This window comes from Oratosquilla oratoria, chromosome 12 (genome assembly GCF_046742065.1).
Source record: "Oratosquilla oratoria isolate Oo_2021 chromosome 12, ASM4674206v1, whole genome shotgun sequence".
Classification (NCBI taxonomy): domain Eukaryota; kingdom Metazoa; phylum Arthropoda; class Malacostraca; order Stomatopoda; family Squillidae; genus Oratosquilla; species Oratosquilla oratoria.
The window spans coordinates 61,354,585-61,370,391 of NC_134788.1; the positions used below are offsets into that span (position 1 = coordinate 61,354,585).

Below are 15,807 nucleotides of genomic sequence, written 5' to 3' on the forward strand. Positions count from 1 at the left end.
TGATAAAATTTTCACACTGATTGAGAATCAAACAAGAAACAATGGTCTCAAACTGTCCGGAAATAGATCTAATTTGGAAGTAGGTAGAAACAACTTCACCAACCGTGTAATGGAGTAAACTTCCTGCAGAGGCAGTGCAATGTAGTTCAGTTCTAAGATTTAAGAATCATTTAGATAAACACCTAAGCAAGATGCTCAAACGATTATCATTTATTTTATATTATTAATTTGTTTTATTATCATTTGTCTGTTTATCATTGTTTTCTCATTTATTATTAGTTATATGTCAATGTATTATCATTTACTATATATCGGTTTATTATCTATCTATGCCTATGCATTTATTTGTGTATTTAATCTATTATTGACATTACTATATGTTTTTATCTATTCACTGATTTTTTTCGTATCTGACCTAGATATGGACCAAAAGGTCTCCTGTCGGCATGCTCCGCCTTTGTAGTGTATATGTATATATATATATATATACATACAGTATATATATATATATATATATATGTGTGTATGTATATATATATATATATATATATATATATATATATATATATATATATACACGTGCGTTATTAAAGTCGACAGCATTAAGGAGGCTGTTAATATTCTCATGGGTACTCTCAAGCTTTCTAACAAGTACTCTGCCATTTGGAGGGTGGGCATAAACCAGATTGCCAAAATGATTCATTTATTCAACGTTTCGTCTGTAGGGAGACATCTTCAGGAAATTCTGTAATATAAAGATTACCGACATACAGAAATAAAGAACAAGGGTATTGACCTTGATAAAAATTCACAATCATGGAAATAGACATCAATAAATCAAAATTAGACAATAAATCAAATCCTATCTCGATACATGGGCCGTTGGGGACGGGTCTTGGTGGTGGCTTCACTGCATTGTTAAACAAACCAACGATGGAAATCATGTTGCTTTGGATATTTATGATAAGGCTATATTCCCTTATAAACATAGCTTCTAAAAGCTTAAGTTTATGTGCAGCCCTATTGCTTGCTATAATCCTGGTGTTCTTAACTAGGCATTCACGGGTGGCTGTTTGGTTATGCTATTTCTTCAGATGATGTTTAATAGCCTCGTTTTGCAAGTGCATTGATATTCTCCTACTGAGACTACATCTAGTATAAGATGAATCGTGGGTTACACAGTCCCCGGTAAGACATTTAAATTCGTACACTGTGTTGGTTTTAAACATGATCTCAGTATTACTATTCAGGTTGTTTTTTATTACCAATGAGCTAGTTTTTGGGTTGAAGTAGAATACAACAACCACGCGGATTTCCTTCTTCGAGTACATATCCGTCTTCTTTCACGTCACAGGAAAGTCATTCCACCTCCCGAGCGGGAGACTCTGGTGGCGCAACCTCCGCCTAGTGTCCCCGTGCCCTCCCGACGCCGTCGGCCCGTCGCGTCCCATCCCTCAGTGGAGGACCCGCGGTCCTCGTGCGTGGATTCCCTGATTCCCCGTCGGTCGTCTCGGCTCGCGAATAGATGTACCCCTCGCGATGGTTTTACGAGCGTGATCACAGTGCCGCATAGACACACGAATGACTGACTACTTATGCAGGAACCTGATAAGAGTCAGAGGGAACATAGGCGTGTAGACATTCGGAAGCATGCCGATGCCACTTGCACGTAACCGCGTCTAGAGCTGCTAGGCAGAGTTCCGAACATATCTAGATGGATCGTCGGCAGAGTCTTCGGCATGAGGTGGGACGCGCCCCTTCGGGGCCCAGGGCGACAGATACCCGTTTGTCTTCCTGTGTGCACCAGGCGCCCTCCTGTACACATAACCCAATGATTAATAAACGTGTAAATCGCCTTGGGTCCGTTTCACTCTCGCCCCCTTTGCAACTACCTTTCCGACAGCAAGGTTCTGCCTCAGGAGTTACGAGAGAACAAGCACATGCTATAATACTACTAGACACCACGAACAAGCTCTTCTTAGCACAATAACAAACCGTTCAGCAATTTTATCATCATTCGTCAACAATGAACAATTCATCATATGACATCTGATATTACTTTTGGAAAGACTTCATCGACATACTAGAGTTGTCTTAAAGGATGAAATAAAAACTGCTAAATATATTACCGTAGATATATTTACAGTAACACAGATTTCAAGTAACAATGTCGTATACACAAAAGAACTTTACATAACACTAAGATAAACAGAACTTTATCCGTCATGACGTACATATATCTATATCCACCAGTTGCACCATTTCCTGATATTCTTGATATTTCGTAATTACAAAACGATCCGTGCACTTCATGGAACACTTAGAGGTCAGAATGCAAACCGAAAGACAATTTTCAAAATCCCAAGGAGAGTAAACAATGAAACATTGCCGACCATCCCCACGATATAGTTTTGCCAATTAGAATTTAGGCACACGATCGCTATTTTTCAAACCTCAATCGTTTGCAATTCGAAAATAGAGCCACCTTCGTCAAGAATTTTCGGAGGAGTGATGTATTAGTAGCCAAACATCACCATTCACACATCACTGTTCAGCACTGAATGTGAGAAAATTGAATATATTATGGTTTATTGTGTACCTGCCAAATATAACAACGGTCAAAGTAGTGGTCGGAGCTTCTTTCAATTCCCGAGTGATACAGATCGAAGGGCTATATGGATGCGGAAGGTGGACAGAACAAGGAGAAAGGGATCGTTGTGGGTACCGAGTGATCATTCTAAATTTGGCTTGGATCACTTTGAGCCCGTCTTGTGAAGGATCTGGCTTATTTCACTGAATGTTCAGGAGTTGTGCGGCCTGGTATAAAGGCAGATGTGATCCCAACGACCTTCGCATCCAATCCAGCCCTAGGATCGGCCCCTAAATTGACCAAAGGTCGAAAAAGTCAGGCCTTCAACAAACGCTGCAGGCTAGAGGCGAGGAATGGCTAATTGCGATGCAGCGTTTGGCACTAAGCCAACAACACAGGACGTAGCCTAGGCTATAGGTCTAGGTAGCATATGTTACGTACATTGTGAATCTCCACAAATATTCATGAAATGTGCAACACCAATAATGAATTCATGGTTGGACACACGGACAACAAATCGATTTGGTATGAACACGTTATGAAGACTCATGAAAGGGTTAGGTAAGTTTCATGTATGCATGTCTAATGTATTTATCTGTGCGCCCATCAGCGTAGGTCATCATCCAATATATGATATCAATCTTTCGTGAGGACGTGTGAATCACTACGTGAAATTTGAAACGAATCCTTGATGAGAAGGCTGAAAGGTTTTCTTTCCAGTATGGGCCACCACGTGAGGTCTTTTTTCTCTGAGAAAGCTGCATCAAACAGTTCACACGGAAAAGGCTTCTACAGTGTGCGCCATCACGCGATGTTTGAGAGCACTCTTTCTTCAGAAAGCTGCATCTCACAGGTCACACTGGAAAGGTTTCTCTTCAGTGTGGGTCATCATGTGATTTTTGAGAACAGTCTTTTCTGAAAAAGCTCCATCGCACAGGTCAAAACTGAAAGACATCTCTCCAGTGTGGGTCAACACGTGATATTTTAGAGCAGTCGTTCCTGAGATAGCTGCATGACACAGGTCACACTTGAAAGGTGTGGGTCATCATGTGTCGTTCGAGGGCCCTTTTGTTGGAAAACTGCATAACACGGGTTAGATTGGAAAGGCTTCACTCTAGTTTGGTTAACCATGTGTAGTTTGAGATGACTCTTTCCTGAGAAAGCTGCATCTCACGTGTCGCATTTAAAAGGCTTCTATCTAGTGTGGGTCACCAAGTGTTGTTTGAGACTACGCTTTCGTGAGAAAATGGCATCACACAGGTCACACTTGAAAGGCTTCTCTTCAGTGTGGGTCACCAAGTGTTGTTTGAGACCACCCTTTCCTCTGAAAGATGCACCACACAGGTCACACTTGAAAGGTTTCTCTCCAGTGTGAGCCATCACATGATATTTGAGACCACTATTCCCTGAGAAAGCTGCATCACACAGGTTACACTTGAAAGGTTTCTCTCCAGTGTGAGCCGTTACATGATATTGGAGATGGCTCTTTCCTGAGAAAGCTGCATCACACAGGTTACACTTGAAAGGCTTCTCTCCAGTGTGGGTCATCATGTGTCGTTTGAGACTAGCCTTTCCTGAGAAAGCTGCATCACACAGGTCACAGTGGAAAGGTTTCCCTCCAGTGTGAACCATCACATGATACTTGAGACTACTATTTCCTGAGAAAGCTGCATCACACAGGTCACACTTGAAAGGCTTCTCTCCAGTGTGGGTTACCATGTGTTGTTTGAGATTACTCTTTAGTGAGAAAGCTGCATCACACAGGTCACACTTAAAAGGCTTCTCTCCAGTGTGGGTCATCATATGTAGTTTGAGATTACTCTTTCCAGAGAAAGCTGCATCACACAGGTCACATTTGAAAGGCTTCTCTCCAGTGTGGGTCATCAAGTGTAGTTTAAAACTACCCTTTTGTGAGAAAGCTGCATCACACAGGTCACACTTGAAAGGCTTCTCTCCAGTGTGGGTCATCATATGTAGTTTGAGATGACTCTTTCGTGAGAAAGCTGCATCACACAGGTCACATTGGAAAGGCTTCTCTCCAGTGTGGGTCATCATGTGATTTTTGAGAGTAGTCTTTATTGAGAAAGCTGCATCACACAGGTCACAGTGGAAAGGCTTCTCTCCAGTGTGGGTCATCATGTGATTTTTGAGAGTAGTCTTTATTGAGAAAGCTGCATCACACAGGTCACACTTGAAAGGCTTCTCTCCAGTGTGGGTCACCATATGTAGTTTGAGATGACTCTTTTGTGAGAAAGCTGCATCACACAGGTCACATTGGAAAGGCTTCTCTCCAGTGTGGGTCATCATGTGATCTTTGAGAATATTCTTTCTTGAGAAAGCTGCATCACACAGGTCACACTTGAAAGGCTTCTCTCCAGTGTGGGTCATCATGTGTCGTTTGAGACTAGTCTTTCCTGAGAAAGCTGCATCACACAGGTCACACTTGAAAGGCTTCTCTCCAGTGTGGGTCATCATGTGTCGTTTGAGACTAGTCTTTCCTGAGAAAGCTACATCACACAGGTCACAATGGAAAGGTTTCTCTCCAGTGTGGGCCATCATGTGATATTTAAGATGACTCATGAGATAGGTGTGTCACATGAGTTTCTCTTTGTTCCATGATGAATATACAGAATTTTTTTATACCTTTTCCAAGGAAATGTTTATATTTACCCTCGGCCTGTAGGAAAAAAATAAGTTCGACATTAACTTTTTGAGAGATTGTAGGTGTAACACGAGCTAAACAAATACAGTGGGGCATTAACGAAAATGTAGTAGGGAAAGGGGAGAAATGACTCTTAATACTGATTTTAACGGTAGTATCTACGTATAAAAAAAATCCCGTTTTGAAAATTTCCTGGCGCTTTTATCACCACCTTCCGAAATCCGGCAAAAATGTCCCATGGTGTAGGAACATTTTTATAGCTACCATATACCATATCAAACGTTGCTGCAATGGATGAACGTTGATCAAAGAGTAGTGCACAGAGAAAAAGGAGGTTTAACCACTTTTAGGCCTGGGTTACGAAGACGAAGAAGTACCCAAAAGAAAGTGTGCAGAAAAACTATGCTCTTCGTAAAGAATTGACCAGGAAGCACAAGAATGAGTTTCCCCCAACTTTACGCCTCACTAAAAAGAAAAAAGAGAAAAAAAAAATCAGTACAGTAAGAGCCACAATTAAGATATTCCATATGAAAATACTGGGGTTCAACAATACGTTACGAAATAACAAAAATTACGTGTACTCTGATGAAGAGTACGATCTCATAATAGATTTCGACGGAGAAATTAAAGAGGAAGAATCGGAAAAGTTTATGAAACATTGTTATGAAGGATACAAGAATTTCACTATGAGCTGTCACGAGGAATGCCAAAAGTATTACATCGATCGGAAATACAATGATTATATCAAAATCAGCAAACTCAAGGAAAAACAGTTTACCATAAGGTTAATGGTGAATGTGTGGTGAAAAATCCAGCAAACGTGGTATATAAAGAATTTTTTTCGGACATGCCATCCATTAGGGAGGGGGGAGTCTTAAGTGAAAGGTATCAACAGCAAGCAGGTAATTCCAGAAGAGGAACCTGAATTGGGATCCGTTGAGATTCCTGCTTCAGCTTACAATATTACTAACTAAAGAAGCCGCAACGGCAATGATCCTGCCTGATTACGACTATGCCGTCGACGAATCGGAATCAGATGTGTCGGTCCTCCTTAAGGTTTGGGAAAGGACTTTCCAAGAAAAAGAAGAATTAAAGAGGGAGAACGAAGAAATAAAACAAGAATTAAAGGAGATGAAAAAAAAATGAAAATAAAAAAGAATTGGTACAAAATGTTAGATTGAAGGCTGAGGATAAAGAAAACAGGAGATTCGCAGAAAAATTGTTACGGATTGGCATGGGCGAAACAGGTAGATTCAGGTTTCCAAAGAAATTTGGCGTTTTGGTCAAAACAAGGGATGATGTGATCAAAAAGGTCCACGAAGAGCTCGAAGCTAACGCCAATAGCTATCTATATTTTCAAAAAAGAGCCATGATATGTCCTAGAAACGAAGACGTGGATTACATAAATGAGGTGATCTATGAAAGAGTCAAAGGTGGTGAACATATATACAGGAGTGAGGATAAGACGGCCGGAAACGATGAAATTGAAATTCAAACTTCGGTATATAACAGAATGAATTCTCCTTCTAATCCGTTACATTAGTTGATGCCAATGAGTACATCGAGAGGGTCCCATAGAAACAAAAATGAAAATAAAAGAGACCGGAGGTCCAGGATCGAGAGCAGTGAGCAAGTGGCACAGGCCAAGGCACCCACTGCATAGCCGGTGCCTTGTTCTTAAAAGAAAAGAAAAAAAGAAAAAAAAAATTAACGGTGTCATTCTTGAAAAAAAAATCTTTCCTTATATAAATCTCATATAATCCCTCGGAAGGGAAAGATTTACATAGGGAAGTAATTTTCTTTAAGAATACCACTGTAAGAATTTTTGGGTATTGAAAAAATTCTTTTCTTATATAAATCTTTCACTTCCAAGGATTTATATAAGATTATAAGGAAAGATTTTTTTTAAAGAATACCACCGTCAACCTCTTTGTTATGATGATGCCTACCAGGCATCATGAGGTGCGAGTGGGTATATGAGGATGCTAGCATTAGCATCTAAATCATATTTGTTTTGTGTTTGTACCTGAATGACTCAAGAATTCTGTGAACTGGTTTGATAATTTTTCATGTTTTTTTCACTACTCAGTGAAAGAAAACAATACAGCAGTCACTTCATACTTTATAATGCAGGTAGTGTGATGCATCGTCCATTAGGCATTTGATGCTGCACACAAGAATTTGACTCATATTTAAGAGGTTAAAGAAGATATGGAAGGTTGAACAAACAATAAAAATGATGGGGTTGCACAGAACATAAATTGGGACAGTATATAATCAGGAAATAATAAGGCAAAAGAGTGGCTGAATAAATATTATAGAGGTAGAGGACATAAGAAAAAAGAGAAGTATACAGTAGCATCATTGGTTACAAAATATCTGTCAAATTTTCAGAGAGGACCACTACACTCACACCAATCAAGGATGTCATAAATCAACACTGTAGAGATTCATAAGAATCTGATATTGATTTCTACAGCAAATCTCTTGTTTTTTGGGAAAACAAGTGAAATTCCATACATATACTACCACAAGCATATAAATAACAAAATCAAATGTTGATTTCAGACATCCTTGAATGAGAAGTAAATTACTTCTAGTCAATCTATCCAAACTTGTCCCTACCTACAACTAAGTTAGGTTAGATTCACTCCTTACTTCCATCAATCACTAAAACAAGGTGCACAGTGGGAAAAGTTTATTGAGTTATAGTTATTCAGTGGAAATGGCCACTTCAAATGAGTTACAAGTAATGTGCATGGATATTTGTGCCCTGTAGCAATCTTACTCGTAAATCAATATATGATTGAATTTTTTAGGTGACTGGTAATATGAAAATTAATAGGAAAATAATAAGGTGCAGGAATGGATGAATACATATTATAAAGAGAAGGAAATCAGAAAAAAGTGTGATGAAGGATATACAAGCACAGTCAACTGGAAATAATAAATATTGGTAAAAATTTCACAGAGGTTTACATCCATCCACCAATGTCAGAAATAAATGAGTAATTTTTGTGAATTGTTCATTGGTTTCTACAGTAAATTATTTGGTTTCCAATCATCAGGGAACACCACCCCAGGATGAGTAAACATGAGAATTTTGGCCAGTCTTTGTTCATATGTCAGGTTTGAAAGTGTTGGGGCCATCTTTGTCATTGCTCTTTGTATTCTTTCTAATTTTCTTATATTCTTTTTTGTATTGGGTGACCATATCAGTGCTACATATTACAGATTTGGCCTTATCAGTGTTTGTAATATTTTCTTAATCATTTCCTTATCCAGGTATTCAAAGGCCACCTTTATTGATCTCTACAAATGTTATGTTTCTCCAACTATTTTATTTATATGTTTATCTGGTGACATGTCTTTGGCGATGATTACTCCTAGGTCCCTTTCAAAATTTACTTTCTTTACTTCTTTTTCGTCAATTTCATTCTGTCCTGATATTCTATTCTTGCTTTTTACCAAATTCAATCATACTGTACTTCTTGATGTTAAATTCTACCTCCCATCTCTTGCTCCACTCTGAGACTTTGTTCAGATCACTCTGTAATGATTCACAGTCTATTTCAGAGTTTATTCTCTTTAATAACTTTGCATCATCTACAAAGCAGTTCATGTAACTTTCAATACCTTTGTCCATGTCATTTACATATATAGCAAACATTGTTGGAGCTGTGGGGTGCCACTACTCATTTCTTCCTATTTTGAATATTTGTCTCTGAGCTCTACTCTCATTTTTTCTTCCATGTAGGAAGTCCTCCATCCAATTCATTAGTTTTCCATGTATGCCTCCTATTGTTTCCAGTTTTTATAGCAATTTTCTGTGTGGAACCTTATCAAATGCCTTTTGTAGGTCCAGGAAGACAGTCTGCCCAGCCATCCCTTTCTTGTGTGTGCGTTAGTGTGTGTGTGTATTTACCTAGTTGTATTATACAGGAAGAGAGCTATGCTCATGGTGACCCGTCTTTGTATCTCTCAACATCAATTTTTTCTTAAAATCTTGAATAGCGTTTGCACACACTGTTTTGTTGTCTAATTTGTTCCAAGTATCTATCACTTTGTGTGGGAAGCTGTTCCTTTTTAGATCTGTTCTGTAACTATCCTTTTTTAGTTTCTTTTCATGTCCTCTTGCTTTACAATTATCCCATATTAACAAGTCCCTTCTTTGTTCCAAAGTTGGTCATTCTAGTTTGGACAGTCTTTGCTCATATGTCAGTTCGGAAAGAGTTGGTGCTAGTTTTGTTGTTGCTCTGTATTCTTTCTAATTCTTTTATGTTCTTTTTGGTACCGGGTGTCCATACTGTTGCTGCGTACTCAAGTTTTGGTCTTATTAGTGTAGTTAGAATCTTTTTATCATTTCCTTGTCCAAATAAGCATACGCCGCTTTAACTGACCTCAGTAAATTGTAGGTTTCTCCAAATATTTTATCAATATGCTTATCCGGTGTCATGTCCTTGCTGATCATCACTCCAAGATCTTTCTCAGAATTTACTTTTTTCACCTCTTCTTCACCAATTTTTTAATCTTTCAATATTCTATTTTTACTCTTTCCAAATTCCATTATACTACATTTCTTTATATTGAAGTTTACTTCCTACTTTTGAGTCCAATTCCAGATCTTGTCCAAATTTTGTTGCTATGAGTTGCAGTCTTCCTCTGTTTTCACCTTCTTTACTATGCATGTGTGTGTGTGTATCTGTGTGTGTATTTACCCAGTTGTATTTTACTAGACAAGAGCTATGCTCATAGTGACCCATTTACATATCTCTCCGCATCCTGTTTGTTCTTAAAATCTTGTATAATTTTGGCGCTCTCCTCTGTAAGTGGCCCTCTTTAGCTTCTCATGTCCTTTTGTTTCTCTTCTGTCCCATTTTAATAACTCATCTCTATCAAGAACTTCCCTTTCATAATTCTGTAAATGGTCAACAAATCACCTTTTCTCTTTTCTGTTCCAGTGTTGATATATGTAATTTATCCAATCACTGTTCATATATCAAATTTTATAGTGTATGTGTGTGTGTGTATTTACCTAGTTGTATTTTACAGGACGAGAGCTATGCTCGAAGTGACCCGTTTTCGTATCTCTCCACATCCAGTTTATTCTTAAAATTGTGTATAGTTTTAGCACTCACTGTTTGTCTGTTTAGTTTGTTCCAAACATCAATTACTCTATGTGGAAAGCTATTCTTTTTCAGGTCTCATCTTTAACTGTCCTTCTTTATGTGTCTTCTTCTTTCTCTTCTGTCCCATTTTAATAAGTCGATTCTATCGAGTATTTCCATTCCTTTCAGAATTCAGTAAATGGTCAACGAATCACCTCTTTCTCTTCTTTGTTCCAGTGTTGATAGATGTAATTTATCCAATCTCTGTTCATATGTCAAGTTTGATAGTATATGTGCCATTTTTGGCACTGCTCTTTGGATTCTTTCTAATTTGCTTATGATCTTTTTTGTGCTAGGTGCCCATAGTGTTGCAGCATACTCTAGTTTAGGTCTTATTAGTGTAACCACTATTTCTTTACCATTTCTTCATCCATGTAGTTGAAGGCCACTTTCATTAATCTTACTAAGTTCAAAGTCTCTCCAAATAATTTATTGACATGTTTATCAGGTGTCAAGTCACTTGAGATGATCACTCCCAGATCCCTTTCTGAATCAACAGATTTTGACTTCTTGTTTCCAATTTTATATTGACCCAATATTCTATTTTTGCTTTTTCCAAATTCCATTATGCTACATTTATTAATGTTGAAGTTCATCTAACATTTCTGACTCCATTCACATATTTTGTCTAGGTCTTCTTGTAGCAATCTGCAATTTTCTTCCGTTTTTATTTTCTTGAGTAATTTGGCATCGTCAGCAAAGTTCATGTAGGAATTTACATGGTCCTTGGAACACATTTTGGACTAGTATTTACCTAGTTGTATTATATGGGAAGGGAGCTATGCTCATGGTGACCCGTCATTATATCTTTCAGCATCAAGTTTTTTTTTCTTAAAATCTTGAATAGTGTTTGCACACACTGTTTCTTTGTCTAATTTGTTCAAAGTTTCTATCATTCTGTGTGGGAAGCTATTTATTATTATTATTATTTTTCAGATCACTTTTGCAATTACCTTTTTTGTTTTTTATTGCTTCCTCTTGTTTTTCCATTGTCCCATTCCAGTAAATCATTCTTATCTATGATTTCCATTCCTTTCATAATTCTATAGATAGTAGGTCTTTCCCTTCTTTGTTCCAGAGCTGGTAATTCTAATTTGGACAGTCTTTCTTCATATGTCATTTTGGAAAGAGTTGGTGCCAGTTTTGTTGTTGCTCTTTTGTATTCTTTCTAATTTTTTTATATTCTTTTTAGTACTGGGTGTCCAAAGTGTTGCAGCATACTCGAGTTTTGGTCTTAGTGTAGTTAAAATATATTTTTATCATTTCCTCGTCCAAATAGACAAATGCCACTTTTATTGACATTAATAGATTGTAGATTTCTCCAACTTCTTTATTAATAAGTTTGTCCAGTGTCGTCTTTGCTGATCATCACTCCAAGGCCTTTTTCTGAGTTTACTTTTTTGACATCTTTTTCACCAATTCATGATCTCGCAATATTCTGTTTTTACTTTTTTCCAAATTCCATTATACTATCATTTCTTGATATTGAATTTCACTTCCCACTTTTGAGTCTATTTCCAGATCTTGTTCAAGTCTTGTAGTGAGTTGCAATCCTCCTCCATTCTTTCTTTAGTATTTTTGCATCATCTGCAAAGAAATTCATATAACACCCTACTCCTTCTTCCATGTCATTGTGTGTTGAGGATTGTAATGATTTGAGGCATAATCTGATCTCTAAATAAACTGTACTTGATTAGCATGTACCATTGCCTAGGTTTGGTCAATTTTTAGAAGTGCACACCTACATGATACAGCATTACAAAATTATTTATTTTGTAAATTACAATACATCAACATACATTTTTCTTGACAGAAATTAATAACAAAAAGTTGCTAAAACTTATTTACTAACAAAGAAAGTTGCAGCGGGTGAATGTTACATCATCTTTGTTTTGATGGATGCCAAGGTTGAAGAAATTAAAGGATGATAAATCCATCTATTCTAACCTAACCTAACTTAACCTATGCTACTTAACATATGTCACCTAAGCTGTATCTAGTAATGTGGTACCCATAACTAAAGATCCATCGGGTTGTCGCATTGGATGCTGACGGCCTGATTAAGTGCTTGTTTGGACTGCGTGGAGTAGAGTTGTTGCATAGCTTGAAGGAAGCCCTACTATCTTTGTAACAGCATTTATTAATGTTAACTGGATTAGGAGAACACCCGGTTCACAACGTGAAAGTCATCACCTAACTTACATGGCATCTCGATGCTATGCTCGCAGCTTCATTCAGTAGTATATTTGCTTTTAGCAAGGTTTTGTTATTGTTTTCCGCCAAGAAAAACTGATACCATGATGTTTCATATTTCACAAAATTATTAATTTTCTATTGCTATATCACAGGTGTGCAGTTCTAAAAAATTACTGATTAACCATTGCCTAGGTTTTGAATAACCTAAGCATTGACAATTCTTTGCCCACCGTTTTCTAAAATACCCCTGCGTCATTCCAGGCAGGACCGTTTCTAGTTCACCAGGCGCCCCAGGCAAGATTTCGTTATGGTGCCCCCCCCTCCCTCCCTCCTTCCCCCGTCTGGGCTGGAAATAATAACCTAAACAATTTCAAACACAACTACCATCACAAGTTCCACAACAAAAACAAAATACTTTATCTATTTGAATTATTCACGTAAAAAAAATACTTGTCTCTCATTTATTTATATATTAATTATGGATGGCAATTTGACGCCCCCCCCCCCGCCTGTGTCGCCTTTGCCTAGAAACGGCCCTGATTCCAAGAATCGCTGCCTCATCATCTCATCCCTTAGAATATTTCTAGTATTTGCTCTAAGTCAAAAGACATAATGAAGTTGAAAATGTTGGCTGCACTAAATAGAATTTAGTGAATCCATTATGGAACTTTTCAACCCCTTTCTCCTGCACGGGAGAATGAAAGAAATACAACTGTAATATTTTGAAACAGTAACAAAATATTGAAGATCAAGCTCGGAAACATGCTTGGTTTTACATCGATGAACGTATACCAATTTGAGCCCAAGTACGATCAATTGGTGAGTAGGAGACGGGACCCAATGAGCTTTACTCCTTTCCTGTATACTGCAATTAATTAAATACATACGAATGCAAACACTACCTTCTTTCTTTGGAGGAGTGAGGACTATATGACACTGGGCTCCGGTATGTAAACAAAGATGGCGGAGAGTCTAAGAAAAACGCGACCCGTATTTGTTTAAATTAAAAAGCATATTCATCATTTATCTGTAGCTATATTGTACTGAGGAAGAATAACATAGTTAAAATAATTACTCAAAGAGCACACAAAAAATGCGTATTACTGAGACAGAAGCGAAAAATAACCTCTACCAAACAACGAATACATGTAGTGGTTAATTAAAATACAGTGTGCAAAATTATGAGACACAACAAGCATCTAACCACAATAGAAAATAAATGTCAAATACTTTTTTAACTATCTTCGCAAATTTACATTTGACAAAGAAACTGAAAAAAAGTATTGCTAAGAAAATAAAAGACAATACAAAACGAAAACGACAATACGAAATGAATACAGATGATAAATCCAAAGAGAATACCAAAGAATTCTAGTTACATTAGAAATAAAAAGGTTATTAGGAATCACATTGGTCCACTATTATCTGCTGACAGTCAACTTGAATATTCAAATGAAGGAATGTGTTATATTCTAAACAATTATTTGAGCTCAGTATTCGTAAACGAAACACCTCAAAGTGAACTCCAAACTGAAACCTGTGAAAACTCTGGAGTAAACTTACTCACTACGGTAAATATAACAAAAGAAAAAATTAAAAGATGTATAGTGAAACTCAAAGTTGATAAAACACCAGGGCCTGGCGGTTGGCATCCAAGAATCCTAAAGGAAATGAAAAATTATATTGTTGTTCCATTAGAAATTATTTTCAAGAAATCCATCATATCCGGGGATGTCCCAAGAAAATGGAAGCTAGCTAACGTTACTCCCATATTCAAAAAAGGTGACAAAAAGAAACCAAATAACTACAGGCCTATAAGTTTGACTTCAATCGTAGGAAAAAGATGGAAACTATCATCAGAGATTCTATCGAACATCATTTAGAAAGTAACTGTTTGATAAATGATAGTCAGCATGGGTTCAGACGGAAACGTTCTTGCGTGACTAACTCTAATTCTACACCACAATCATCTCGAATTATGACAAAAGAAACAATATAGATTTAATATATCTAGACTTTGCAAAAGCTTTTGATACCGTCCTCCATGAAAGACTACTTACTAAATTAGCTTCACACGGAATAAGTGGTAGCCTATTAAGTTAGACTAGTAATTGGTTGAATGATTGAAAACAGAGAGTTGTTTTTAATGGAAAAACTTCTGGATGGAATTTTTTTACAAATGGAGTTCCTCGGGGTTCCGTTCTTGGGCCACTTCTATTCATAGTATATATAAATAATACAGACCACGGACTAAAATCTGTTTTCAAATTTGCTGATGATACAGAACTGTACGGAATGGCAAATGATCACTCAAACCAATTATATATTCAAGAAGATTTAGATGAATTACAGCAATGGTCTGAAAAGTGGCTAATGAAATTTAACACATGCACATAGGTAAAAATAACAGCAAGTACGATTACAAGTTATTTGGAAATTCGTTAACAAAAGAGGATAGTGAAAAGGATCTCGGCGTAATTATCAGTAACGATCTCAAATCATCCAAGCAGTGTATTTCAGTCTCTGGGAAAGGAAATAAGATTCTAGGACTGATTGCGCCATCTTTTGACTTCAAATGTCCACCATTCATTAACAAGCTATATGATTTGTTAGTTTGTCCACATTACAAAGGATTACAAAGGCGGAGTCTACCGACAGGAGACCTTTTGGTCCATATCTAGGTCGGATGCGAAAAAATCATAATAATAGAATAATAAATAAAAACTATGATAATGTAAATAACAAATAAAATACATAAACAAATGCATAGGTATAGTTGAATAATAAACAAACAGGTAAATAGTAAATAATAATAAATTGACATATAACTATTAATAAATGAAAATCAAACAGACAAATGATAACAAAACAAAAACAAATAATATAGAATAAATTATAATCATTACAGTATCTTGCTTAGGTGTTTATCTAAATGATTATTGAAGCTTCGAACTGAACTACATTGTACTACCTGTGCAGGAAGTTTATTCCATTCAATAGGTACACTGGTCTATTTCCGGACAGTTTGAGACCATTGTTTCTTGTCTGATTCTCATTCATTGTGAAAATTTTGTCACTTTTGATGTTGTCAATTCCCTTTAAAATCTTAAAGACCTGTATCAAGTCACCTCTGAGTCTACGCTTTTTTTTTTTTTTTAATGTAATTTTCGCAGGAAAATTAATTTTTCCCT

The 15,807-nt window shown here is 36.9% G+C and overlaps 1 protein-coding gene across 1 annotated transcript; it reads right to left on the reverse strand.

The window, feature by feature from the left end:
• Nucleotides 1–2,121: 2,121 nt before the first annotated feature.
• Nucleotides 2,122–13,855, reverse strand: LOC143031888 (uncharacterized). The gene is made up of 2 exons (XM_076196251.1): nt 13,519–13,855; nt 2,122–5,267 (listed from the first exon to the last, which is right to left on the reverse strand). Exon 2 carries the CDS (start codon nt 5,168–5,170, stop codon nt 3,785–3,787), a length of 1,386 nt encoding a protein of 461 aa, XP_076052366.1. The 5' UTR covers nt 5,171–5,267; nt 13,519–13,855; the 3' UTR covers nt 2,122–3,784.
• Nucleotides 13,856–15,807: the final 1,952 nt, after the last annotated feature.

Excerpts from the sequence above, each read along its gene's own strand:
- LOC143031888 (XM_076196251.1), bottom strand. The coding sequence starts at position 5,170 with ATGAGTCATCTTAAATATCACATGATGGCCCACACTGGAGAGAAACCT.